This window comes from Vicugna pacos, chromosome 4 (genome assembly GCF_048564905.1).
Source record: "Vicugna pacos chromosome 4, VicPac4, whole genome shotgun sequence".
NCBI classification, from domain to species: Eukaryota; Metazoa; Chordata; class Mammalia; order Artiodactyla; family Camelidae; genus Vicugna; species Vicugna pacos.
In genome coordinates, this window is record NC_132990.1 from 72,968,877 (window position 1) to 72,996,675 (window position 27,799).

At 54.6% G+C, this 27,799-nt stretch overlaps 2 protein-coding genes across 5 annotated transcripts in view; both read right to left on the reverse strand.

Moving 5' to 3' along the window:
* ENG (endoglin) overlaps positions 1-5,003 on the reverse strand; it is a 28,487-nt gene extending 23,484 nt beyond the window's left edge. Inside the window, exon 1 of the mRNA XM_015240319.3 lies at positions 4,566-5,003. Within this exon, the coding sequence (XP_015095805.1) occupies positions 4,566-4,632 (67 nt within the window). The 5' untranslated portion in view covers positions 4,633-5,003. The remainder of the gene's footprint in view (positions 1-4,565) is intronic.
* A 9,037-nt stretch (positions 5,004-14,040) lies between these two features.
* AK1 (adenylate kinase 1) lies at positions 14,041-27,723 on the reverse strand. 4 transcript variants are annotated; one of them, XM_072960183.1, is made up of 7 exons: positions 26,882-27,723; positions 19,656-19,694; positions 18,070-18,105; positions 17,742-17,905; positions 16,922-17,038; positions 14,513-14,704; positions 14,041-14,281 (listed from the first exon to the last, which is right to left on the reverse strand). In XM_072960183.1, exons 2-7 carry the CDS (start codon positions 19,660-19,662, stop codon positions 14,213-14,215), a joined length of 585 nt encoding a protein of 194 aa, XP_072816284.1. In that variant the 5' UTR covers positions 19,663-19,694; positions 26,882-27,723; the 3' UTR covers positions 14,041-14,212. The 4 variants fall into 4 exon arrangements, with proteins under 4 accessions (XP_072816284.1, XP_006205543.1, XP_031533454.1 ...); XM_006205481.4 differs by lacking the exon at positions 26,882-27,723 and adding an exon at positions 22,674-22,756; XM_031677594.2 differs by lacking the exon at positions 26,882-27,723 and adding an exon at positions 22,285-22,366.
* Positions 27,724-27,799: the final 76 nt, after the last annotated feature.

Here is a 27,799-nt window from a genome sequence, read left to right on the forward strand (position 1 = left end):
GGCAGGCTCTTGGTACGCAAGGACCGCTCATAAACTGGCAACCGCTGTCACAGTTATCTATGTCCAGCAGTGGGGAGATGTGAGCTTTTCCTTCAGACACATCTTGTTCCTTGCCTTTGTCATGCCCTCTCCCAGACTTCCTTTATTTAACCACTCGGTCAACTTCTATTCATCCTTCAAAACCCTGTTTTGAACATATTCTCATCAGAACCTATCCAGTTGTGCTCTAGGTGGGAGGGCGACTGTTGGTGCAGGAAAGGGACCAAATGTGTGAGGTGAGAGCCTCATCATCTCCCCTGAGGCAGTATGGTGTAGTGGTTAGGCCCGGGGCATGAGCCCTAGCAGCTCATTTCTGGGCTGTGTTACTCAGACAAATCCCTTCACCTGCCAGTGCGCTAGTCTCTTCAGCTGTAAAATGGGGATGACAGGAGTGCTGGCTTCATTGGGCTTTTGTGAAGGTTAAGTCTGATAGTTCATGTAAGTCTAGAGCAGTGTCTGGCATTCAGTAAGTGCTGAATCAGTGTCAGCCATCCTATTTGTCTCTTCAGTGTCATCCCTGTCACAGGTAAGTCAGCTCAGCCCTGGATGAGGATCCTTGTCAGCCTGATTGATGCACCAAACCCAGGACTGGAAATAGGAGGAGGGCCTGGATCCAGGGCAGTCACCACTCCAGGCCTCTCACACTCAAGCCACCAAAGGTGCAGGGGAAAGAAGCTGGGTTTAGGAGCAGACAGCCTGGACCTGACACTTGTCCTGAGCCTCAGTTTCTCACCTGTAAACTGCGTATAGAGGCCAAGGGCTGCCTGATGCACCGGGGACACAGAAGAGGTGGCTACCTCCCTCTTGCCTAGATTCCCCCCTCAGGCCCTCAAGCAAATAGCCCAGGCCTGTCCTCAGAGGGCCCAGCACTGACCCATCTGTGACCATGAGAGAGAGATCAATTCATTCTCTCCCTCTGGATCTTAGAATCACCATCATTCTGGCTGAAGTGAGAAACTTAATGGGCATGTCCCCACTGTCCCCAGGGACTCACTGTCTCCTGGCTCACACAGCTCCTGCTTTAACCTCCTTTTCTTCCTGGCAAATGGGAAGCTGTCCCAGATGCAGCCTCTAAGAGATGGATATTTGTGGTCTATGTCCTGCCCCCTCTCCAGAGAGTCCTAGACCCTCACATGGGTGGCCAGCAACACAGGGGCTCCAAGACATAGCTCTACCCCACCCTCCAGGGATAGTTCATCCACACTTAGGAAACGCTCTGATCCCAGCCACCCAACATGGGCCACGAACCTCCACTTCTGGGACTCTATCCAAGTGAAATATTCCAAAATACAGGAAAAGGTACATGTACCAAAAACGTGCATGGCAGTAGTATTTATAACTGGCCCCAAAAGGGAAACCACCTAAATATTCAACAATAAAGGATTCATTAGGCAATCGATGAAATGACACATTTACGGGAGAGAATAGTCTAGAATCACAATGGGATGGTTACAGAGTCCGCATGACAACAGAAAACTGGGACATAAGACGGGTACCCAAGATTTCCAAATTTGATTCAACTGCATTAAAATTACCTTAAAAAGTTAGACAAAAAGTAGTAAGCAATCCACTAGCATGTTGACAACTCCCATATTAATAAAGGAGCTGTGGGGCCATTTTTTCTCCTCTCATCTATTTTACTTGAGGAGTGGGCTAAAGCGAATGTATGGTTAAATTGCCTTTTTTAATTTTAAATTTTTTTATTCTTTGTTTTAGGGGGGAGGTAATTATGTTTATTTACTTACTTACTTTAATGCAGGCACTGGGGATTGACCTGACCTCATGCATGCTAGGCACGTGCTCTAGCCCTGAGCTATTCCCTGCCCCTCCTTGTTTAAATTGCTTTTTAAAAACTTCAAATAAACAACAGATTTCTTTGGTACAGTACAGGGAACTATATTCAATATCTTGTAGTGACCTATAATGAAAAAGATTATGAAATTGAATATATGTATGTATATGTATGACTAACATTACGCTGTACACCAGAAATTGACACAACATTGTAAACCGACTATACTTCAATTAAAAAGAAAAAAAAGATGAACTAGAAAAAAAAATTTCTACATTTTTGTTCTTAAAAATTCCAATATGACAAAAAAAAAGTGTCTTAGAACATGAAAATCGTCTAGAGGAACCTGGTGCTATAGAAAGTGACATTGAGATTTTCTTTGTGCATGCAGTGCATTATTACTATTTCATTCTTACAGAAATGGAGTCGTTGCTGTTTGGGCACCTGATAGTGTATCCCAGACACATGTCCACAGCAGTGTGATATTCCACTGCATAGTAATCCATTTCATGGGGCCCGGGCTGGCTGACATTAAGTGGTTCCCAGTCGTTTGACTTTTTTTTTTTACAGGTACCTACAGACCATACATCTTTACAGAGTTGGACAAGTAACTCCATGGGGTTGACTTCCGAAAGTGAGGATGTTACACAAGTTATGGTTTTGAGAGATTCTGCCAAGCTGTGTCCCCAGAAGGCTGGACCCCTTTGGGGACTTGTTTTGGTCCCATTTTGACTCCCTTCAGCTTGAAGGAGGATGTCTGGGTCATGCCTGCTCCCACTCCCTCCCCTGGCGTGGAGACCAGGGTTCCACACCCTGGCCCTGGTCCCCATCTGCCCTCCATGGGCCTCAGTTTCCCAGACTGTAAATGAGTTGGGCTGGATGGTTTGGAATGCCCTTGAGCCCTATGATCACTGGGGTGCCAGGACCTGCTCGCAGGAGCAGACTAAACACATTATCAGGAGTTTTTCCAAATGGCTATTAAACACAGCCATTATTAAAAATTAAATTTTATAAGCTTATAATTAAATACATTGTATCTATTTAAAAGGTAATAAATATCAAAACTCTTCACTTCCTAATTATTTTACTGTCTCTTACTATTCCTGTGTGCTTGAGGTTACCTATGTCTGTCATATCTGCGTGACGGAAATAGTAGATAAAGGTACATTACTGTGCAACTGCCCCAACCCCAAGTCCGGTGAGTTGGTAGTTTGAAATCAACTCTGTGGGAACATTAACACCACAGATATCCACAAACATTACCCCCCAACACCCTGCTGTTAATTATTTGCCAGCACATCACTGCCTTCGATCCTATAAAATCAAATCCTAAAGATCTGCATGGATCTTTTCTCTGATGACCTAGAGGAAGAGTGTTATCAAGCTAGGAATGTGAGGATGGTGGGAGAAATGCAGGGTGTCCTAGAGGCCTGTCCTGGAGCTCAGGCAGGGCTGTCTGAGCTGTGTGAACTTAGACAGACCCAACCTCCACCTCCTCTCCTGTAAAATGGGGCCACAAAAGCAGCCATCTTGCAGGGTTATTGGGAGCTGTACAAGAAGGGTTATATCACCCGTGGTCAGGAGCAAGTGTTCAAGGGAGCCTTGGGCCTGGGGCAAATCCCTGCTGGGTCACTTAATGTCTGAGACTCAGTTTCCTGTCTATCTGTGAGGCAGTGGTAAGAGCTTTCAAGATCAGCGATTAGGACTTAAAAATGCTACGGGGTAGGGTAGGGTGGGGAGAGGGTGGCCCCCGCTGCTCTGTTCCCATTCTGACCTCTCACCCCAGGTCCTTTAGGAAGGTCCTGGATGCACCAGAGATGAAGGGGTGTCCACAGGGCTGTCCTGTGGCTTTAGGTGGGAGAGGGGCAGGGCACAGCGAGGTCCACAGTGAGTAGGATGAGGGCTGGGAGTTCTCAGCTCCTCACCGCCCCTCATCTGGTCATTTCAGAAGGTGGCAGAGACCATGATTGCCTGGAAAAGCCCCCAGGCTGTGGACCCCCTGCAGAACCCCTAATCTGGGGCTGTGCCTCAATCTTGCACGCTTCTTGGGAAGTAGAGATTTGGGTAGAGGCAGAGAGAGCACTGTGTTCAAAGTGTTCCGAGAGTCGCTCACAGTCCCCGGGGAAAGTAAGGGGGGAGGAATTTAAAGCTAACCACAAAACAAGGACACAGAAACAACCAGCCTGCCTGAGGTCTCTCTACAAGCATTGCCTCACCACCGACCTTCTCAGCAGCTCCAGAGGGAGTTCTGTTACCAACCCTACTTGGCTCAGAGACCCAAAGACAGTCCCACAAGATCACACTCAAGGAAATAATGACATGAGATTTGAACCCAGGGCTGTGAGACGGTGTGCCCTCCCATCTCACACATTTCTCAAATGGGAAACATTAAGGCCCAGAGAGGGCAGGAAACTCTCTGGGGCTGCACAGCACTCTGGGACCTGGACTTCCTGGGGAGAAAGTAGACATCACTGGGAGGGCAGGAGCCAGAGGCCAGGGTTTAAGTAAATAACTCACCCCTGTTTGCCTAAGACTTTCAGGGCTGAAAGTTCTTCATCCTACCAAGCCAGGATGGTTATAGTCACCCTATGGCATCTGCCTTGGGCTGTCCAAACCTCCCAGGACAGCTCCACAGAGCATGAGCTCAGGACACAGAGAGGAGGCTGGAAACACTTGGGGCCTGATCTGTGCCCAGGGGGTTGAGTCTCCCCACCCTGGATCCCTGGACACTTACTTGTGGGGCTGAGGCTGCAGATGGCCAGCAGCAGGGCAACGGCCTGGGGGAGCGTGCCACGGTCCATGCTGTCCACCCAGGGATCTGTGTGCTGGGCCTTATCCGGTGTCCAGGGGGAGGGCGGCAGGCGGGCGCGGGGGCCGGCTTGGGCTCTCGCGGGGACCCAAGGGGAGCAGGCAGCTGGAGCGATGGCGTCCCTGCTCCAGCCTTCTGAGGTGGCGGCCGAGGGGTCAGGAGAAGTGGGCACCGGGGCGCAGGGCCAGGCCGGGGGTCACTGGCCAAGGGATGAGCAGGGAGGGACAGCTGGGCTTCTGTGGACGGCAGTGGCAGCGGCGGCGGTCCCGGCCCGTGGAGGCAGATGGAGGCTGGGGTCTGACCGTCAGCGGTGGGGAGCTCCCGGCTCATCCAGTCTGGCCCGGGGAGGCAGGAAATGCGCTTCCTTAGAGAAGGGGCTGGGCCAGGCGGCCTGCCAGGCAGGGAGAGGAAGTGCCACGGGCTTTGTGGCTGGGTGGGGGGCCTGGGGCGGAGGGGAGGTAGAGGGGTGGGAGGGCCCAGGCTCCAGGCTTGTCTCCCCTCTTACCCTACCTTCCCATCCCACCCTCTCCAGGGCTGGCTGGTGGGGTACATCTAGCAGACCCTGGGGGGCAGAGGAAAAGAATCACCCTAACAGCCCACCAAGGGGAACTTTCAGGGGCCAGTCCTGGCCAAGGTGCTTCATGTGAAACTCAAAGCTCCATGAACTCACTGTTCCCATTTTGCAGATGAGGAAACAGAGGCCTGATGAGGTGAGAGAATTGGCCCAAGAAGATGGTGGAGTTGGAATTTGAACATGTCCCATCAGGCACTTAAGCTGGCTTATAAAAGTGTGAGACTGGAGGGGCATTCCCTTGTTTTGTAAGCAAGGAAACTGAGGCCCAGGAGAGGGGAGAAACACTCCAAAATTGGCACAGCATGGCAGCTGGGGTTGAGGTCTCAGTGTCCAGAGAGAACAGGGGACATGCCCAGGGCCACACACTTTGTGTCTGCCCTCTCTATGGTTGGAAAAAACTTCAGGGACAAAAGACAGCCCCAAAGGAAAGGAGAACTCACTTTAATGGCATTTCTGAAGTCAGATGGCTCAGGATTCAAATCCGTGCTCTGCTTGCTGTGAGCTGTGAGACCTTGAGCAAGTGCCCTCCACCCTCGGTCACCCTGTTTGAAAGTGGCCACAACGATGCCTTGCTCACCAGGCTGCTGTCCATGGGTGAGATGTCCATGGGTCAGGGCAGTATAGCGCTGAGCCCTGGGCCTGCCTCTCAGGAAGGGCTCCCCCGTCAGTGCTCCCTGAGCCTGGGAGACAATCTCAGAACTCTGCCTTTGTCATTTTGCAAACAGTAAGTGCCAACTCTTTGCCCGCCATGGTGCTGGTCATGGATAGCACCTAGAGTCAGGCCCAAGGAAGCTCAGAGGACAAAGGGTGAGCTGCCTAGAGGAGGTAGCATTTAGGCCTGGCCTTCGAAATACTGGGCGAGTTGGGGGTGTGGGGCAGGAAAAGGGGAGAGGAAGGCAGGCCAGGCAGGGGACCAGACTAAGCAAAGGCACAGAGACAAGAAGTGACTGGCCCACCATGGGACAAGCTGGGGTGTAGGGAAGACAGGAAGCCTGAAGAGGCAGACTCTGGTCCTGCTCTGGGAAGGCGGCCTTGGATGCCAGGACTTTATCCTGAAGGCCATGGGGAGTCACGGAGGGTTCTGGAGCAGCAGGTGCTGGCAGAGCGGGCTTTGAGATGACAAATCTTGATGTGTGCTGGTGGGACCCACAGCATGGATTTCCTCTTTATACTGGACCTGAGTCACAGATGGAGAAATCGAGGCCCAGGGAAAGAGAGAAGGCTGGGCCCTGGGTGCCTCTGGAGTGAGCAGAGGGCAGAGCAGAAGGGTGTTTGTCTTGCAGGAGCTGACACCCGGGCAGGCGGGCGGGAAGGGCGGGTGCGGCTCCTTGGGTGGGGATTAGGGGGAAGGTTGTAGCCAGTTCCTGGCCGGGCATGGGTGTGGGGTCAGGGGAGAACCATCCCAGCCCAGCAGGCCAGGAAGGCCATGACAGGGCGGAGGGGGCCACCCCGAGAGAGGAAGCTCTTCTGCCTTTCCCTGAAGCCTCGGAGATGGGAAGGTGGGCACCACCAGGCAAAGGGTGGCTTCCATGGGGGAAGGTTGGGTGGCTGAGAGATTTCCCCAGCCCCCCCCCCAGAGTCTGTGCCCCAGGGACAGTTAGTTAATCCAGTCCCAGGGCTGAACTCTCCCTCTGCCCCGCCCTAGGCGTTCACCTTATCAGCTCCGAATCCTCACAGCCACCTCTCCAGGCTGTCACCACATTGACAGAGGAGGAACCCAAGGCTCCCTGAGGTTTGAATGACCCCCAGCTGGAGACCCTCAGGCTGCCCAGCTTCCAGCTCCGCTCCTTCCCTGCTACCCCCACCTGAGCGGAATTGGGGGAGGACAGGTGTCACCGGGTGAGAGGGACTATTATCCAGAATGTGTGTCAGGGCCTCTGAGGCCGTACCAGGGACCCCACAGGAAGCTCTTCTCAAACTTCCCAGCTTCCACATCCCTAATGCTGCACAATCCACCCCCTCTCGCATCGTAAACCAGACACACTGGGTTCTCTAGAGAGCAGGGGAGGTTGCACGTGGGCACAAGGAAGAACTTGTAGGACACGTTCCAGGGAGAGAAAACCTACAGGCAGCACAGGAGGGCCTGGAGCCCTGACCCAGAGACCTGGTGGAGGAAGGAAAATTGGGACCCCCGAGGGGTGGAGAGGTCACCCCGAAGCTCCCACAGCACCCTGAGCCTCCCCACCCTCACCCCCAGCCTGAGCGAGTCTACTCAAAGCCCCTCAAGGGCCGGGACTCTGATGCCTCTGCACCGCTGTGTCCCCAGCACAGAGCCCAGGATGCTTTGACTCGAGATATATTTGCTAAAAGCCTGAAGTACCCTGGAAGCTAAGGTGGGAGCAGGGGCCATGGAGGCATAGGCAAACTGAGGCACAGAGACTTGCTCCCGTTCCCCAGTGTAAGAGACCAGTCCCTGGACTGGGTTCCTGTCCCGGGGACAGACCTTGGGTTAGCTGTCTCCTGTTTGCCCCCTAGATGCACGCTCCATTCCAATGGACCCGTCCTCACCTCCTGCGAGTTCAGAGAGAGGAAGGAGGAGGTAGAGGAATCGTTCCTCCTACTCCTTCCCTGCACTGTCACTGCAAATCGGTGGCCTTTCTCCACTGAAGGCCACAGCTGTGACCCAGCCCTCTCCACACAGCCCTTCAGGCCGGGGTTGGTCATGACCCATGCCGCTGCCAGCCCAGGGGCTTCGGCATCATCCCTTGGGGCTTCCCTCCACCCTCCCCACACCTGTGTCAACAGACTCTTCATTAAACTCTCCTCAAATTATCCCATTGGAGCGTGCCATCTGTTTCCTGCTGGGGCTCTGACTGATACAGACGTTTTCAGGTGCCGCCTATCCACACGCCAAAGAGACACATGGCCAGTGGCCAGGCGCATGTGCTTGGACCCCACAGTGGGCAGATGCTCAAATTCTGCTCCTTCCTCTTCCCGGCTGGCTGGGAAGGCCGGGGCTGCAGGAAGGGATGGAGCACGTCTACCCCTGGCTGCTGGCCACCAGAGGAATTTTAGGCGGCCCCCAGGGACCCCCCTCAGGCGGCGGTGCGTCTCCAGCAGCGGCCTGGAGCCAGGGGCTGTTGAGAAAGCAGGGCCAGACCCATAGGGGCAAGGGAGAAAGTGGGTGTGGGGGAAAGGGAGCACTGGACTGGGAGTCAAGGAATCCAGGCTCTGCCCTTTGCGGCTTCAGTCCAGACCTTTCCGTATTGCGGGTCTTAGTTTCTTCCTCTGTGCAATGGGATGGCAGCCTGCTGGCCTGGAGGAGCTCAACGCCCAGGAGAAGAATCAGAATCACTCCACCATTCACACACTTGCTGGGCCCCGTGCCAAGAGCTATCTCACAGCCACCTTAATTGGCTGGGACCGTTATGTCCCCATTTTGCAATGGAGGAAACTGAGGCGCCGGTGAGCAGGACAACAGGGCTGAGGAGAAGCAGAGGAGACTTCAAATCTGGGCCTGTAGTCCCTCCCTTGGCTTCCAGAACATTCTGTCCTGGTTTTCTTCCCACCTCCCCGGTTGCCTTATCTGCCTCCTCACTGGTTCCTCCCCATCCTCCCATGCTTGGTCCCCGGGCCTCTTCCCTTCTCTGTTTACCTTCATTCCCAGGTCAGGTTTTCTTAAACCTTTTTGACCATGACATTGTGTCCCAGCACAAACCCTGGGACTCAGGCTCAAATAATTGAAACAAACATTTGTGAACCTGTATATACCCTTACGAAGTACATCCATCCTGTTCCATTTTCTTTCAAATACTGATCACAAGCCACTCTCTTGATTTCATTGCCCACCACTAGTCTATGGTCTAGGCCATAGACTATAAGTCTAGATGCTCGCTACTCAAAGTAGTCATAGTATCTCCTGGGAGCTCCTCTCAGGCCCTGTGCCAGCCAGACCTGCTGAATCAGAACCTGCCTTTAATCAATACCCACAGGGCATTCATATGCACATCAGAGTTTAAGTACTGTTCTGGGTACTTAAACAGCTTTAAGTACCATCCATATGCTGGTGGCTCCCAACTTTGTGTCTCCAGCCAGAACTTGCCCCCAGGCTCCAGGATCCTAAGAAGCAGCTCAGATTTCACGTGTCAGAAACTGGGCTCTATTCATCCTCTGCCAACTATCCCAGCCTCAGTCTCCCCATCTCAGACCAGCTCCCTCCTCTCGTTGCTCAAGACTTAAGGTTTGACCTTGACTCTTCCTGTTATACTCCTCTCCAACCTATAGCAAATCCTTATTGGCTCCTCCCCCAGATTCCCACTGTTTATGGGGTTCCCACCACCCCACAGCCATCACCCTGGTCCCCACTAGCACTTCTTAGAATATTGCAGTCACCTCCTCACTGAGATTCCTTGCTTCCTCCCTTGCTCCCAGCCCATTCTGCACACCATAAGGGGAGTCTATTCAACCCAAGTCAAGTTTCATCTTTCCTCTGCTCAGCACCCTCCACAGGCAACCATCTTGGTGTAAAAGTCAGGGCCCCTCAAATGGCGAGCAGGGCTCCTTTGTCCCCTCTCCAACCTCTGCTCTTCCCCCAACTTGCTTACTCCACTCCAGCTGGCCTCTTTGCTATACTCCGAAGGTACCAAGGACATGCCCGCCTCAGGGCCTTTGCACTTGCTAGTCCCTCTCCTTTTAACACTGTCCCTCTAGATAACCACAGGAGTTGCTCCTCATCCTTTAAGTCACAGATCAAATGTCACAAGTTCAGTGAGGGTCTCCCATCACATTGAAAATAACCCTCTCCCCACATCAGCAATTGGTCCCCCAGGCACATATCACCATCTGACATATTATATATTGTTTATTGTGTCTGTCTCCCTCTCTAGAACAGAAGTTCCATGAGGACAAAGGCCTTGCTTTGTTTGCTTGGGAATCTACATTGCTTAGAGTAGCGCCTGGCCTGTAACAGGCGTTCAGTAAGCACCCATGTGATAAATGAATGGGCTTGTCCACCGGGCTACACAGCCTGGGGTCTCATGCTCATGATTCTGAGTCTCCAGGATGTGTGTTGGAGGCATTCTGAGCCCAGGGACAGGGTCTCTGAAGAGGAGAAAAGGCTCCCCAAAGGCCAGTTGTCCCACCAGACTCCATTCTAGAAGAGTGAAGTCCCTTAGAGTCTTCCTCTCTTTCCCGGAGGAATGGTCCTGATACCTGCTGCCTCCTGAGCAGTGTTGGCCTTCCTGATAAAACACGATGCCCAAGGTCTGGAGAACCTGTAAAGACCACCTAAAAGGCAGAAGGATTCTGCTGGGCCAGGATTCTAGAACCTCTGAGTTGTAGAGGCTCTGAGTTCATAGAAAAGGAAACTGAGGCCCAAGAGGAGGAGAGACTCCCTGGGACCCCATGAACCATGGTGGGCAACAGAAGCAGGAGACCCTGCACCAGAACTCCAGGAAGGGGACAGAGGCAGAAGCAGGCAAGGGTCCAGCCCTGTGCCCCTGCCTCGCTGTGTGACCTAGGGCAAGCCGCACAACCTCTCTGGGTCTGCTTGCTAGAAAGGAAGCCCTGTGCTCACAGGCTGCGCATGTCCAGGGGGGCTCTGCCCCCACCACAAACCTCCCCAACCGTGGAGCCGCCAGGCCTTCCTGTTTACTTGAGGCCCCTCTCGCGGCTGGGAGGCGACAGCCTTGGCCTCCTCTACTCCCTGCTTCCTTCCTCTCCCACTTCAGCGCCTCCGGCCAGGCCCTCAGAGCCCCCGAGGCCAAGACTTAGGGGTGCAGTCCAAGGGGGGCATCTGAGGACACCACCCCTGAGGCCCTACCTGGGAGGACTCCCTCTCTGAGACCTCGAGGTTACAGAGGCATTGTACCAGTCCTTTGGATGGTTAGAATGTTCTGGCACCTTGGGACAAGCCAGGGCCTGGAGTGTCCTCAGAGACGTGAAGGGTGTGACAGGATCTACTGTCTCGGATCCAATGCCACGCCCACCTCAGGCCACCACTAGAGGATGTGCACATGCTGATGCCAGAGATGCCCCCTCCTCCCACGCCCTCCTGGGGCTCCCGCCCCCACAAAGCAGGTCCTCTCTGAGCGCCCCAATGTAGGGGCGGCCACGGACCAGCAGCTGGTGCCTCCAGCCCAAACCAGACCTGCTGAATCAGAATCTGCTTTTTAACAAGACCCCAGGGAGATTCAGGTGAAAGTTAATGCTAGAAGGGCTGCAGGTCCGACCCTTGCCTGGGGTTTTAAAACCTTCCTGAGCCTCGCCTACTTGATATTCCTGCCCCAAAGGCTTCACCTGAATCTATGAAGCGTCTACAACTAATTTGCAGTTTACAAGAAATTCAGGGGAAGGAGGAGCTAGTTAAACACCACCAAAAGGAAGCAACAAATTCATAAGGAGGAATTCTCTGCAGGACAACTGGTCCCTTCACAGGCCAATACCAAAGCAAGAGTGGGAAGGAAATTCCAGGTTAAAAGAACTTTAATGGACATCACATCCAAATGCAGTGTGTGCTCCTGGATCGCATCCTGGTTTGACCAAAGACACATTTTTGGAACAATTTGGAAAAATTGTATGTGGGCTGATCATTATCTATCACAATGACACTGTTAACTTAGTGTTCTTGGACCTCTGACTTGTGGTTATACAGGGAAATCTCGTTTATTAGAGGGTCACACTGAAGTCATACTTCAGGGGTGAAATTTTTTCATATCGGTAACTTACTTTAAAATAGTTCGGCAAAAGTAAAACAAAACCTGAGGAAAGTATGGGAAAATGTTACCAATTACCAAAAAGAAAATAAAGGAAAAAATAATTACTAAATGTTGATGATGGGTATGGGTGTTCATTACATTATTTCCTCCAATTTTCAGTTTGTTTTAAGTTTTTAATTAAATACAAAACTCTTAGCCTCCCATTACCTTTATGGGAAAGACTAGATATTTGGATCAGCATTCAAGGCCCTGAGAGCCTGGCTCCCACCACCTACCAGGCTATCTCTTGCTACTGCACCCCTTCTAGCCTGCACTCCCACCCCTCAGCCTCAGCCCTTCCGCACTCAACTGGTCCTCTCTACTTCTGCGGCTCTACGCCTCTGTTCCCTCTGCCCTTCCATGCTCTGTCTTGTGGTGAAGCAAACTCCTAGGTATCTTCAAGGCCCCAGTACAGAGCTCCAGCTCAAGGAATCTCCTGCCACCCGGCACCCCACTGAGCTCTGTGCAAAGGGCTGCTCAGAGCTGGTCTGGGTTGAGTAGGTCAGATGGAGTTTTGTGAATGTGTTTGCCCTCATTCTGGGAGCCGCAGCACAGCAGGCAGGGGGCTTGTGAGCCCGTCTTGCCAGCAGAGCAGTTGCTGCAGAAAGCTGAACGAATGTGCACGAAGGAAACCCTCAAAGGAAAGTTTGTGGTGGCAAGGATTGGGTGGAGATGGTTAGCAGAGCCTCGAAAATTTGGGGTTTTAAGTTTTCAAGGGTCTTTTTTAATGAATAAAGTGATTCTGTGGTAAACAGTTGGTGTCAGCTTAGGTTTTAATAAACTGAAAACACACCTGAATTAATGAAGCTGTAATTTTGAAAAAGTGAAGATGATGATGATGATTTTGTCATGTGGATTTCTCTAACTCTTCATCAACTCGGGCGTGTTTTCCCACTCATCCTCACACTGATCCTGACAATCTCAGCAAAGAAGGTGTGTGTGCAGGTGTGTGTGTTTGTGTGTGCAGAGGCCTTCACCCCGCACCCCGCCCAGACCTGCGTGACGCCTGTCTTTCGGAACTTACCTCCCCTGTACTATCATTTACTGATTTCATGGCTTTCTTCCAATAGACTCACCTTTTATAACTTAAATATGTTTATTTTAAAGGAAAGTTTAAATAACTCTTGTGAATGGAACACCAGCCACACTTGCCATAAACAGAAGGGGACACACAGTGAGCACAGTCAGCCCCACAAAGGAATTCGCTCCAGCCGGGTGGCCCGCAGAAGGCTCTCGTGGTTTTAAAGGGAGCCAGCTGGGGCTGGGACACGTGTGAGGGATGCATGAGCACCAGTGGAGACTTTCTCCGTGATGAGGTCAAAGAGTGAAAGAGAACAGAAAAGGAAGATAGTTCTCCCTGGGGGATCCTGGGGCCTCCCCAAAGCACCCCAGCCCTCACATCCCCGAGGCTGCTCTCTGGTCCCACCGGCCGTGGTGACTAACAGCCCACATCCTTCACTTAGTGTGTTCTCAGCCTAACTTTCGGGGAGGGGGCACTGAGCCTAATTTAGATTTGGAAATGGGCTCAGGAAGGGCAGATTGTGTCCTCTCCAGGGCCATACGGTGGGACTTCCTACAGGTCTCAGCTCTTCAGGGAAGCAGCCCTGACCATGATCCCCCCTCAACCCTGATGCCTTGTCCAGACCCTTAGCGCTTCTTGGATCAAGGAGGCCGATTCGCTGCCCACTCTGCTGGCTGGTGTGTGCTGCCTCCACTGCCCAGGAAGCCCCCCAAAAGCCCATGCCCACACTGCCTGCTCCAGCCCAGTCCCCAGCAGGCTCTATGGATAGAAAACAAGCTCAGAGAGAGGTGGGGTCAGGGCCAAGACCACACAGCAAGGATGCAGAGCAACCCAGGCCAAGGCCCTGCTCCACCTGACCACGAGTCCCCGAGAACAAGGACCCTGCCTCAGTCACCCTGCCTCCCTAGGCCTGGCCAGCCCGGGCCCAGCGCGCCGTGTGTGAGAAAGGACCCTGGGTCTTCCATTGGAGTGAGGGGAGGGGTGCTGGCTGAGGTGGGCTGCGGGGCCCGAGGAGGAACGGGAGGGTGAGGGTCTGGGGACTCAAGGCTGGGGCAGCCATACCATGTGAATCAACCCTGATGGAAGCAATGAGAAAGGATTAAAACTGAATGTCCTTGGAAATTCCTTTAGTGCTCGGCTGTCCATGAAAACAGGATAAAGTGGCTTCCTCTGTCTGTGCTCCAGCCGGGCAGGGTGGAGGCACTGCGCTCAGGCCGGGAAGGCTTTGAGTCAGGAGGAGGGTGGGGCAGGGCTCTGAGCTGGGGAAGGGGCTCCAGTATTGCTACTTGAGGGCATCCAGGTGGGTGCAGACCTGGGAGAAGACATTGTCCACGGTGCCTTCGGCATTGACCTGTGGGGAGACGGGCCGTGAGGGCAGGATGCCGGGGAGGGCCGGGTCCACCGAGGCTGACCTCCACAGAGGCCAGGTCTTGCTCCTAGAGCCCAGCCATAGTGGACAGCAGCCCCTCCTCGAACCAGTGGGGAAACCAAGGCCTGGACAGGAGGGCTGGCCCGAGGTCACAGCAATCTGAGGCCAAGCAAGGTAAAGACCCAGGTTTCCCAGGGCTCCCTCAGGCCGCACCTTGCGAACAATGCCGCGTTTCTCATAGAAGGCGATGACGGGTTCTGTGGCCTTGTAGTAGGTCTCCAGACGCTTCTTGATGGTCTCTTCATTGTCGTCCACACGTCCGCTGGTCTCTCCGCGCTTCAGGAGCCGCTTGGTCATGGTCTCGGGGCCTGCGTCCACATACAGCAGCAGCGTGGGCTGTCCGATCTGCGGGTGGGGCACCAGTCATGGGGGCCCCATTCCTGCCCCCTGGGGCCATCTTCTCCCCATCTTCCCACTTCTGAGGCCCCACCTGAGATGCACTCAGACCTCCAAGGCCTTTCCCAGGACAGCCTGAAGGACCTTCCTAAAACCAATCTGCGCTGTCCCTCCCCTGCTCAGACCTCTTCCATGGCTCCCCAGTGCCCTCAGGAGAAAGTCCAAACTCCTTAACTGACCTGCCCTGCCCTCCCTGTCCGCCTCATCTCATGCTTCTGGCTTCTTTGCTCTCCTTGCTTCAGATCCATGGACTGTTTGTGGTCTGGGCTCTCATCTACTTCCTCCCGTGCCAGACCTTTGCTCACACTGGGAAACTCTGCCAGGAATCCTTTCCCTGAATACCAAGTGCTCGCCTTCATATGTGAGCTAAAATCTCATTCCTCTAGGGCAGTCTTTGCGGATGCCACCCCCACCACCATCCCTGCCCTCTGGGATATGCATTTCCAGTCCCCTTTATTTCTGCCTCCAGCTTGTCTCAGGAGGGCCTCTGGTTATGTACTTAACATCCCTCTCCCAGCCAGGCCTAGAGCCCCTGAGGGCAGGTAGACATCTCACACCTGCAGGGCTGGGTAGTAAGGGCTGAATGAAAGGGCCAGGGGCTGTTGAGCTCTGGGGGTTCTGAACAATGTCACTGTCATTGGAATCAGCATTTCATCCACAGGGAAGACTTGGAAGGGTTGGAAGGAATAAGGCCAACCATTCCTCCTTCAGTGAGGCCAAGGCGCCCCCTGGTGTTCAGATCCAAAAACACCAGGTGACCAGGCCTCTGGAGGCCATGGCAGGGCTGGGCCCTGTGCCAAGTCCAGCACCCACAGTAGTGCCCACAATAGCCCCAGGAGGGATGGAGACTTTCATTAACCACATTTTCTAGAAGTGATCCTAAGGGCCCGAGGTGACATCACACAGCTGGTACATGAGGGCTGCTTAGCATCTGACCACAGGGGCCATGGCCTTCCAGCCTGAAGGAATCCCCATTTCACAGACAGGAAAACTGAGGCCTAGATCAGAAAAGACACTTTCTTGAGGTCTTGAAATACAGTGTTCTCCCTCTAATTGAGGCTCAAAGCTACAGAAGCCCAAAGATGGCCCAACCTTACAGAGTCCAGCAGTGGGGATGGAGCTCTGTCCTGCCCCAGCCCACTGGGTTGTCCAGTCCTCCCCACAGGCATTCCCATTGCCAGAGTACCCTCGACCCTTGCTGACTCTGTCTCCACCTAGGCACTTGCAGCTTCATCTGTTTCCCCTACATGGTCTGTGACATCAGAGGTATGTGTGTCTGGGTTTGCGTTTGTATGTGCATCTGTGCACGTCCCTGTATACAGATGCACCATATCTGTGTACACGCGTTGCATGAACATGTGTGTGTACATTGCCAGATGCGTGTGTACATGTGTGCATAAGCCTCTGGCCTTATGCATGTGCACGTGTACCTCTGTACCTACATGCACACGTACATGCATTTGTATGCCATGGGCACACGTGCCTGGACACGTGTGTACTTGGGCGAGGTGCTCCCACCCTGCAGGTCTTTCTGGGGGACACCCATTCCAGGCAGCTCTGAGCCATCATCGTCAAGGCCCACTCTTCCCAGCCAGACTCCCCGTGGTGCCTGGAAGACCAGACTCCCCTCCTTGGCATTCAAGGCCTCCAGCCTGGCCTGAGCTTCCCTCTCCCACATCACCCCCAGTTGCTCTGCCCCACAGATTCTGTCCTTTCCACACCAGCCTGACCCTTCCAGCTCTGTCCATACTGTTCCCTGCCCCTCTGACCATGTGTTTATGGGGTACCAAACCCCACTTTTAAAAGGTGCATTCTCTCTAACCCCCGTGCTGCCCCTCAAGGCAGCTATGGACTGTATCTCCCCATTTTGCAGTTGGGGACACTGAGGGTTCAGAGAGGCACGATGACTGGCCAAGGCCTCAAACAGCTGAGCTGAAAGCTGAGGCCAGTTTTGTGAGCTCCCCAGCATGGTGCCTCCTCTTCTACACATTTTCCTCTAGATTTCTAGAAAGACTTCCTTGGTTTCCCTCCTTACCCACTCCCCTGCATTAGTCTGTCTCTCCCTCTCTCTGCCAAAAACTCTCTCTGCCCATCACAGCAGCCGTTGCCTGGCTGCCCCCACATCACAGCTCCCAAAGGCCACCCACCCACCGAGCTGTGCCTTACCTTCCGCTCAAACTCTTCTCCCTGCTGCACCTCCCGGGGGTAGCCGTCGATTAGGAAGCCTTTGGAAGTATCTACCTTGGCCACCATGGCGTCTCGGAGCATGTCCAGTACTGTCTCCTGGGGGCACAGCAAGAGAAGGGGAGGGCTATGAGCCCCTCTTCTCCACCCCTCCTCGGGCTCTGCGCGCTGCCCCACAGCCAGAAGTGCTCTCTGCCCTAACACAGGTTTCCCCAACCCCCTCCCTCTCCAGGAAACCTCTGAACAGTGAAGACTCGATCTATTGATTGAATCATTCATTCATTCACTCAGTAATATTGACGGAGCCCCTCCTCTCAGCCAGCTCCTGTCTGGGGCCCTGAGGACATAGCTGTGAATAAAGAAGACCTTCCCTGCCCTCAGCAAACTCACAGTCCGCTAAAGGGACAGATAATCACACAGTTGACTTTTCAGTTTACAAGCATGGGCAAGGAAGTGGGGGGCTATTGGAGTAGAAAGTTGGGGGTCTTAGCCCAAATCTGAGGAGTCAGCAAGATCTGAAAGCTGAGAGGAAAGAACATTCTAGGCAGGAAGGAATGTGATCAGTTTGAGGGGACAGAAATGCCAGGGTGGTGGAAGGTGGAGGGGTCGGCAGGGTAGATTCTGGAGACTTTTGGGAGATTCCAGAAGGAATTTTCTGCCGAGGGCAATGGGGACCCACAGGAGGGTTCAGAGCCAGGGAAGGTCATAGCCAGCCTTGCCAGTGTGTCATGGGCTTTGCTGGCTGTGGTCCACTCAGGGCCACCATCACCCCGTGACCCACACCCCGCCAGGGCCCACTCACCAGTGGCACCAGCTGCCCCTTCTCCATGATTTCCGACAGCATCTTGCCTCTGGCCGAGCCCGAGCTGACCTCGGCCCGCAGGAGGTCCCCGGTGGAGAGGTGGGTGTAGCCGTACTTCTGGACAATCTTCTCACACTGGGTGCCCTTCCCCGAGCCGGGCCCGCCTGCAAGCGCCCACCCATTCAGAAGCCCCGAAAAATGGGGCCCCAGCAGGGACAGGGTCTGCCTGGGCACCCCAGCGAAGCAGGGGCAGCCCCGGGCCCAGGCTCCCACTGGGGCCTTGAAGCCCCTCCCTGCTTACTGCCACACCCGTCCGCCTTGGACTCACCCACCACAAAAATGATCTTGGTTTTCTTCAGCTTCTCTGTGGGAGAGAAAAGGGAGCAGAGCTCAGTGAGTCACTGGACAAAGAGCCAGAAGCACCTCTGGAGTCCCAGGCCTGTGCTGGGCCTCAGGCAGAGAGACAGACGTGGCTAATGCTCCTGTCAGAGAGGCAGATGAGTCACAGCCCAGAGTGAGGGATAGTGGTGCGAGGAAAACCCAGAGACCAGGACAGGTCAGGGAGAAGAGGGTGTTCCAGACTGAGAACCCACAGGGACAAAGGCCTGGAGGCTACCGGCTCGGCACAGTCTGTGAGGGTGACTCTCAGGGGCTCAGATGCCAACCCTCGCGGCCCTTCCCTAGGGGCAGCTGGCCCGTGGGTCACCTCTGGCGTGAGAGTCTTCCAAGCTACGGGAGTCTCTCGCTGAGCAGCAGGCCCCCATGATCTTGTTCTGCTGTGTCCCCTACCCTTCCCTTCCCAGGCCGTAGGCCTGCCCATCGCCTGCCTTCCCTGGGCGGTACCAGTGTGGAGCTGGCAACCACAATATGTGTTGCCCTGGAGACGGTTGCTGGGGAAGAGGGCTGTGGTGGGTATGCGGAATCCTTGCCCGGAGAGGGAGGTAAGGTTGCATTTCAGCCTCTGCCTTACCGGCCCGTGCAATTCAGCAAGACCACAGCCCCACCAGACAGAGAGAAACTGAGCCCCCCCCCCCGGGGGCCTGCTCCAGGGATGCCAGAACTGGAACTGGGGCCCGGGGCCTCTTCCCACTTCTCAGGGAAGGAGGACCTCACTGGATGCCCTTAGGCAAGAAGTCCGTACTCCCAATGGGGAGGTGAGCTAGTGGCGCCCGGGGACCCTCCCAGCTGTGGGGCTGGAGACCTAGAAAAGCTGTCAGAATGACTTCTGTGGGCTCCCATCGTCTTCTGCCTTGCAACAGGCACAACCCTGGGTGTGGGGGAGGCCACAGCCCAGTGGCAGCTGATGTTCAAGCCCCGGGGGTGGAAGGATGACTGCCGGCCTCAGACAGCAGCAGCCAGGCCGGCTGGGCTCCTTTAAGAGCTACCCAGGCCGAGGCCCAGCGCCAGGGATGGGATGGGTGGTGCTGCCAGGAGGCGGGCCAGCTGGGCTCTCTGCGCACGTCTCCCTCCAGGCCTCTGCCCATAGGAGTCAGGAGGGCCCAAGACATCCTCAAGACCCACCCCCACAGGTCCCAGAGAGGGGCAGGAATGTGTCCTTGTTAGCCTTGGCATTTGCACTCTTGGGGCCTCTCCACAGGGCAGGCCTTTCCTCACCAGAGCCGCCCCCACTCCAGAAAGAGCCAGAGATTCAGCTCTATAAATACCAGTGTAGGAAGTGTGCTGTGGGGCCCTCAGGAGCCTCAGGGAGGCCTCATCCCTTCTAAAATTAATCTTGGAGCTGGCATATCCGGCAAGAGGCCTGAGGAGGATGCTGGAGGCTCCCAAACAGGCCCCTTCTGGCAGCCCCAGAGCTACCTCCAAACCCTCCCGAGTGCCTCCTGAAAGCACACCCCCTTAACAGATGGGGACACTGAGGCCCAGGCTGTGAGCAGGAAAGGAGAGGAGCCTCCATACCTTCCATCCTGCCGAGGTCTGGGGAGCCGAGTCAGCGTTCTGCAAGACAAGGGCACAGGTAGGGCGGGTGAGGGGTTCTCCCCACTCTGCCTCTGCTCCCGCCAAGCCACGCAGTGTGGCCAGGCCCTGACGCGCCCTCTGAGGGCAGAGGGGGCTGCTGGGGACAGGGAAGGCCCAGGAGGCTGGGAGATCTTGGCAGAGCCACCTTTCCTCTGTGTGCTTCCGCTGCCTCACCTGACACAGAGGAGCAGAAGCCCCCTCCCATCCACCTCTTCCCTTCGGAGCTGGAGCTTGAAGAGGAAGGCAGCCCTGAGGGGTGGAAACAGCTTCAGAGCTGCTTCCCTTGCAAGGCAAATAAGCCCTGGGTCCTGCGTCTGCCCGACACCTTGACAACGCTCCCCAGGGCAGGGAGGAAAGCTGCCGGGAGGCGGGAAGGGGAGCCGCACCTGGGATGGGGTTCCGAGAAGGATGCTCAAAGGGACAGAGGCCTGAGAGGGAGAAAGCTGCGGGGCCACTCACGGGGCCACAGTCGGTCCAGTTCTCAACCAAGGGGGGACCCAGGTCCTCACCCCTGCGCAGGCCCAACTCCCACCTGCACGTGCCCTTGCCCCTCCCCACCTGAGGACCTTGCTCCACTGTCCCCACCTTCCCCTCAGCGTGTAAATCAACCCCAACCCCTCCTGGGACCCGCCCCACCCCCCACCCCGGCCCAGGGCCTCCCTCCACCTCCCCTTCCCATTAGTCTCTTCTGAGTTGCTGAGACACATCTTTGGCCCCTACTTCTTTACTCCGCACCCACCAGCCCTCCCCGAGACCACCAGCAACCATCAGAGACACTTTTGCTTTCACCTTTGACCTTCAACCCTTGGCTAGCATTCCTCCTGCCTGAGACCCCCCACCCTGGGCCCCTACTCCACTCTCACTGTTGGCTTCAGGTTCCCAGGCCACCATCCCTGACCAGCCAGCCCAGGTCTCTCTCCCCAGCCCCATGTGTCTATGGCCCCGGACAGGCCCAGAGGCCCTGCAGACCCCCAGACCCAGAACAGCCCCCAGCATCTCACCCCATCACCCTCAGAGGCCCTGGTCAGCACGAACACCCTTTCCCCCACCCACCTCCACCCAACACACGCACATCCCAACCCTCCTGCTCCTGAACTTCTCCCTAGTCTGTGTCCTTACCACCACTTTCTTGTTCCAAGCAGGGGAACTGGCCACTGCCCTAGCCTCCCGTGGGCCTCCCTGTCTCCATACCCGACCAGGCACTCTGCAGGACTTTTCTGACAAGCATCAGACCACATCACTCCTGGGCTTAAAATCCGTCCATGTGTGGCCCCCTCAGTTCCCCAAGTAAACCCTAACATAACATAGCTGACCGGACCCAGCAACCCGGCCTCCACCACCCTCTGCAGCCTTATCAGCCGCCACCTGAACTGCTTAGAGTTCCCTCACCCACTGGGACTGTGTTCCCCCTCCAGGTCCCAGCTGATGTTGCGCCTAATACCTGGATGCCCTTCCCCAGGATGCTATTGTTTAGGACCCAGTTTAGGTGTTACCTCTTTCAGGAAGCCCTCCTGGACTCTGCCCTCCACTCCCACACTGGCAGGTGCCTCCTCTGACTGTCTCACAGTGTCACACACACCACACTGGATGGGGCCTCTCTGTTGTACTGCAGGCCTGTTCCCACCAGGCTGGCCCTGGCCCTGGCAGAGCAGAGGGCTGGGGGCCTCACTCCATCCTCACAGTCATCTTGGGAGGGAAGGAAGGCTCGGAGAGGAGGAGAGACTGGCTCCAGGGCCTGGCTGGGGTCACGCTTGAGGCTGCGTTTTCTGCTGCTCTGGGCCTGGCACCCACTTGGTTCTTCGGCAGCTTTGCTGACCATCCCACCATTTGTGGGTCATGAGTTACAGCCTCTTTCCTGCTGAGTGTGCTTAAGGAAGGGTAGGAACTGCCAACACCCCTCTGCAGGTGGCAGGGGAGGGAGAGGGTCCCCCAGGCCAGAGACAGCCTGCAGAAGTGGCCTCAACCCCACCCTGCCCCGCCCCCTCCTGGTAACATAAGCCCCTCTGTCCTCCTGGCACCTGCCACTCCTTGGTCCAAAATAACTTGGGTCGTGAGGAGTCCTCACAGAGGCCAGGGGACCAGGACAGAGTTGGGTTACGGGCTCTGCACCCGGGCCTTATAAGGCCCCCAGATCAGGACTCCCAGTATGACTGAGTGGTCTGCCCAGGGGCCTGGGAAGTGGAGGCCCAAAGGGACAGCGACTTAACCTCAATCACAACACAAGACCAGGGCAAAACCCAGGGCTCCCAGCTCCTGACCAAGAGCAGACTTCCCAGTGGTTGGCAACCAGCTAGCGTTCAAATCCCAACTCTGTGTGACCTTGGGCAGCTGGTGTCCCCTCTCTGGGCCTTTACCCCCAGGCCCTGTCCTGCTGCTACTGAAGAGTCCTAGGTAGGCAGCTGAGCAGCCCTTAGGAAAGGCCCCATGGGCTGGCTCCAGGGCTCCCACAGAGCTCCTGTCCTTTCAGGAGGCTGGGGCAGGGGGCCAAACATCCGGGGGGCTTTCTGTCCCCCCAGCACTCAAAATGACATGACAGGATAGCTCCTCCCATCACCTAGGCTGCCCTTACCCAGGTCCTGGGGCCGAGAGTCAGGCCACAGCTTCCCTTCCCCGGGACCCAGCTGGGATGTGCCAAGGGCAGGGACTTGGAGCCCCAGGAGTGCTGGCGGGACAAAGGGGAGACTGTCACAGAGGCTGGGAGGGAGGGCATCACAGACACACACCCATCCACAAGGGCACACACAGTGTGGCACAAATACCCAGAGCAGAGCCTGGGGAGTATAGACAGGCAGATGCACACGGATCACATCCAGGGATACAAACACACTGCCATGCAAACCCCGAGGATACCCTGACACACACAAACACGCACCCCCCAGGTGTGTGCGGCTCCCCCAGTCCCTGCAGGGGCGCTCCCCCCCGACACGTGCAGAGGCACACACACGGGCACACACTGACCTGGGGGAGGGGTGCGGGTGGTCGCCGGGGCCAGTGCTTGCCCTGCCCGTCCTCACTGGCCGCCTGCAAAGGCGACTATTTATAAGGCTGTCAGCAGCGCGCGGCATGCTGGGAGCCAGCGCTCCGTGATGGCAGGGAGGGAGGGACGGAGGGAGGGAGAGCCGACCGGGAAGGGAGGGGGGACTGGACCGGAGTGGAGCCCTGATGGGAAGCAAGACCGGTGCCCCTGCCCTGCACCTCCAGGTGGCTGTGCCCACACAAGCACGGATGGTACTTGAGTTTCTGGAGGGTTTCTCATTCCTACATTACCTCCATCGTGCCCACATCTCTCCAGGGGGACGGGAGCAGGCTTCCTGAATGATAGCTGGGGAAACTGAGGCCCAGAGAGGAGAGAATCTTTGCACAAAATCCCATAGCAAATTGGTGGCAGACAGAGGCCACAACCAGCGATGGAGGGGACTGAAGCATGGATTCTGGGAGCTTTGCTGGCCAGATCCTCCAGCCCTTTCTTGGATCCTACCCAGAGGCCCCTGGGCTAAGACCTACCTGGAATTACTCCTCCTCCGTTGGAAGAGGCCCCAAGAACTCTTCTGGGATGAAATTTCCCCAGAACCCCAAAGACCACCCATGTAGCCATCTCCCAGCTGGTGGTTACATAGATTATTTTTTTTAAAAAAAAGACAGACCTGCCCCTATGGAGCTCCAGGCAGTTTCCAACAAGGCAAGTGCTAGGATGTGGATGTTCAGAATGTTGTGGGCACCCAGATAGGGGACTGACAATCCTGATTTAAAATACAAAAAAACTCCCATTAAGGAGACTCACTGGGCAGCAGACGCTGGGCAGAGCACTGGACTCAGACCATATCTGTGAATCCTTAAACACAGAGAAGGAAAATAAGGGTCCCACCTGTAAAAGAGCTTGCCTGAGGTTCCCAAGTAAAGTCATGTATCTACCCAGCATTTTGCAGGAGACGGGGACATAGCAGTAGGTGCTCAATAATATAGCAGGGCAGAGATGAGAGCCTAGGTCCATGCAGCTTCAGAACTCGTGCACTTGACCACTAGACCACATCACGACCTTGAAGGCAGCAGCCCCAGATGGTGGGGGGAGTTGAATTTGGAATTTGTCTTATAGGCACTAGGGAGCCATGGAAGGTATTTAAGCAAGAGAGTAAGACCACCTTAGATGGGTGGTTTCTTAGCAATAACAGCAGCCTGGACACCAGCAGGCCTGGGTCTAGTTCCAACTCTGCCACCTGTGACATCAGACAAAGTTCTTATTACTGGGATTTTAGTTTTCCCATTTGCGGGATGGGTGAGTAGTGGGTCAGGAGGTCTGCCTTAGAAATTGTTTGAAAGGCTCTCTCAAAAGGTGGTTGTGTGTGCATTGGCACAACCTTTGGGGAAAGCAAATTGATGATGCCCATCAAAATTTCAAATGTGTCTACTTTTAGGAATCCCACTAGTGGTCACAACACCCGTACAGGATGGTTCTCTAGTCCCAGTGGGGACTGATTGATGGGAGGGACAGTGGCACAGACAGGCAGGGTGGGAAGGTAGTGACTGCTGTACAGTCTCAGTGGAGAAAGGAAGCTGGAGGTCTGTGTGGCTGGTGGCGCAAGAGAACCAGGCAAAGGGCCAAACTACGCTGGTTTTATGCCATCTTCGTGAAAATAATTCTAAACATGCAGGTGTGTATGTGTGTGCAAAATCTATTCCTAGAACTTTTTTTTTTGCATTTTAACATCTCTGAAATTGTTTTGTCTTATAATCAAGTCAATGCTATTTTAAAACTGATGAAATGAAGCAGAACTGAGAGGAGCAGGTGTGCACACAGGATCCCCTGGGTGGAGGTGGGACTTTAATTTCTGCCTTAAAGGGTCTTCCATGCCTTTTTTTTTTAATACAACAAGCATCTATTACTTTACATATAAAACATTATGCTAAGTAAAATAAGCCAGTCATAAAAAGACAAATATTACATGATTCTACTTACACAAAGTATCTGAAGTAGTCAAATTCATAGAAACATAAAGTAGAATGATAGTTACCAGGGCTGAAGGGAAGGGGAAATTCAGAGTCGTTGTTGAATAGGTGTAGAATTTCAGATATGCAAGATGAAAAAGAGATTTGGAGATCTGTTTCACAAAAATGTAAATATACTTAATACTACTAAACTGTACACTTACAAGAGGGTAAGCAGTAAACCTTGATGTGTGTTTTTTTCACCACAATAAAAAATAGATTTAAAAATCTTAACTGAAAAAAAATTTGAGTACCTGCTTTAACGATTTCATTTGCATATGACCTATGGATTTTCCACCAATACTGGGATATTAAAGTTTCTGGATTTTTTTCCCTAGCTATGATCTAAAGAAAGAAAAAAAGGAGAGAGGAAGGGAGGGAAGGAGGAAGGCAGGAGAGGAGGGAAGAAGGGAAGGAAGGAAGGGAGAGAGGGAAAGAAAAAAGTGCACGGAGGAAAAAATGGAAGATGGTACCCTAGACTGTTAATAGAGACTAGGACTGGGTGATGCCCTCATTTGCTACCTTATGGCATTGGTATAGTATAAGTTACTTTATAACATTAAAAAAAACCCCAAAACGTAAACATATAAATGAAACCAATTTTTTAAAAAACATTTAAAAAATATTCTGGTTAAAGAAAGAATTCCAAGGTTTGAAAATGAACCAGCATCAGGGGATCAATCTGGAGCGCCTCTCTCTGAGGATTACAACTGGATCCATGTGTCCAGGCTTGGGTGTGGGGCTGCCCCAGGCAGGCCTGACCAGACTGCTGAGCCTCCGCAGGAAACAGCTGGAGTGGCTGCTTCCGGAGGCACACATGGGGTCTGCAGCTGATGGGGAATGCCTTTACCTGCAAGGGGCTTCACAGGAGTAACTGGATAGTAGGGATACAAGAGAACCCTGAACCCCTTCCTGGCCACAGTGGGAAGCCAGTGAAGGTTTCAGCAAAGCAGGCGGTGATAAGGTGGCTTCAGAAAGTTAACTTTGGCAGTGAGTGGACTTGCATTGGTTGGGTCCCATCTGAGGGAGTGAGAGCATGTGGGGTTGAGGACTAGACCCCAGACCTCCTACCCTCATCATCCTCTAACAAAGTCCCACCTGCTGATGCTAAACCGAGCTTTCCCAGGGTCCAGCCCCAGCAACCCACCCCTCTTAACACCCTTCTACTGACCTCCCCTTTGTGCCCACCGGTGGGCAGGCAGGAGACCCACGGTATACTGGGAGAAACTCCCCCTGGAAACCTCTGCCTGGACCTAGACTCCCAGAAGCCTTTGCATGGGGCTGGAAGTGTGCCGTATTCCCATATTCCTTTCCCACGCAGGACCTTAGGCTCCCCATGTAATGACTCTGCAAGGGGTCCCCGTCCCTCGAACAAGCCCACCACTGCCACATTACTGTGTCTGGTCATCCTGGGCCTGGCCCTGCAACCTCCCAGCCTCCTGCCCGTCCTGCTGCTGTCCGAGCAAGGATGGCCCCTCCAAGGAGGAAGAATGGAGGCTTCACCCCACCTTAGGCTGGCACTCATGGCCTTCTGCCATCTGGCCCCAAATGGTCTCATCTCCCACGGCTCCCTCCTTCCTCGGCCTTGCTGCCTATCGAGCGAGGCTGTGGGTCCCCAACCGGGCTTCCATTCAGGCCCTTCGTCCCACCTGACATCCCACCCCTCATCAACTGCATCTAACACAGGGCATGGCACGTGGCTACCTGGTGAGTGAATGTATACACGAACTAAGACAAACACAGGGGCCATTCTCGCCAGCCGGCTCCGTGGCCCCCATCCCGCTGGCCCAGTGCCCAGGAGAGCTCTTTCCTGTCCCCAGCAGGCCGTCCACCCTTGTCTCACAGTCACCCTTTGTTAGGCCTCCACTCCCAAGGGCATCTTATCTGCCTAAACAGGTTGTAATCTCCCAGAGTCACCAACCCCCTTCCTCCTGCCAGCCTGGAGTAAACAAGCCTTTTTGCTGAGAGGCTGGAGGCAGCAATGAAGGATCCACGACACACCACACCGGGCCTGGGGTGCAGCTCTGCCCGACTCCCTCCTGCCAGGCCCTGCAGGATACTTGGGCTCCCTGCCCTCAGCACCTCAAACCACCCATCCTGCACGACCCCCCCCCACTGCTTTCTGTGATAGAAATGCCATTCTTTCCCGCCCCCTCTTCCAGCAGGAAGCTCTTCCCCCAAACCTCTGCAGGATTCTTTCTCGGGAAGAACGTCTCCTCCTCCAAACCCACTCTGGCAGCGCCTGTGTTGCTGTCTTTGTGGCCCTTACTAGGCTGACCCTGTGGTGGGTCCCCTCCCCTCCCTAGATCCTGAGCAACTTGAGAGCAGTGTCTGGTTTCAGCCAGGAGGGAGCTGGGGCTCTGAGAGGGGAAGTGACTTGCTCTAGGTCACACAGGTAGGAGGAGGCGGGACTAGAACTGAGGCAGGAGGGAAGAAGCCAGGGCAGAGCCACTTAAGGAATGACACAGCAATTGAAGACTGGACTCCCAGTAGACCTTGAGGCCCAAGATGGTGGGAGATTTGACTTTCAGTAGACCTTGAGTTTCATTATACACTCACTGTAACATAGGAGCATGGGAAGGGACACTCCCTACAGGCACCATGACAGGAGTTTCGAGGCTGACCATAAATGGTCAGAAAGCGGGCGGTGCCCAATTCCTGGGAATCCCCGCCCCATCCCCAAAGTAGTTGGAATAACCCTCCCACTCGTTAGCATATGAAGTTACCGAGCCCATGAAAACTAACAACCCCGCACCTCATAATCACTCTTGCCTTCTGAGACAGCCCACTCTCTCTATGGAGTGTGCACCTATCTCTCTGAAAAGATCCACTTTTTGAATTCTTTCCTGTGAGAAGCCAAAGACCCTCAATTGGCGGGGCGTGGCCCAGGGACTCACTTGGGACCCGGGACAAGGCTATCCTCTCTCCTGTATTATAAGAGCCAGGTGGGTTTGGCTCACTCATCCCCAGCCCCCAGGGCCGCCAGGTCTCCACCTAAGCTGTAAAATTATGACTCACTGGCCAGCTGAAATAGCTGGCCATTCTGCTTGTGTGTGAGCTCCCATCCTGGAAGGTGTGGGCACTGTTCCCATGAAGAGGTC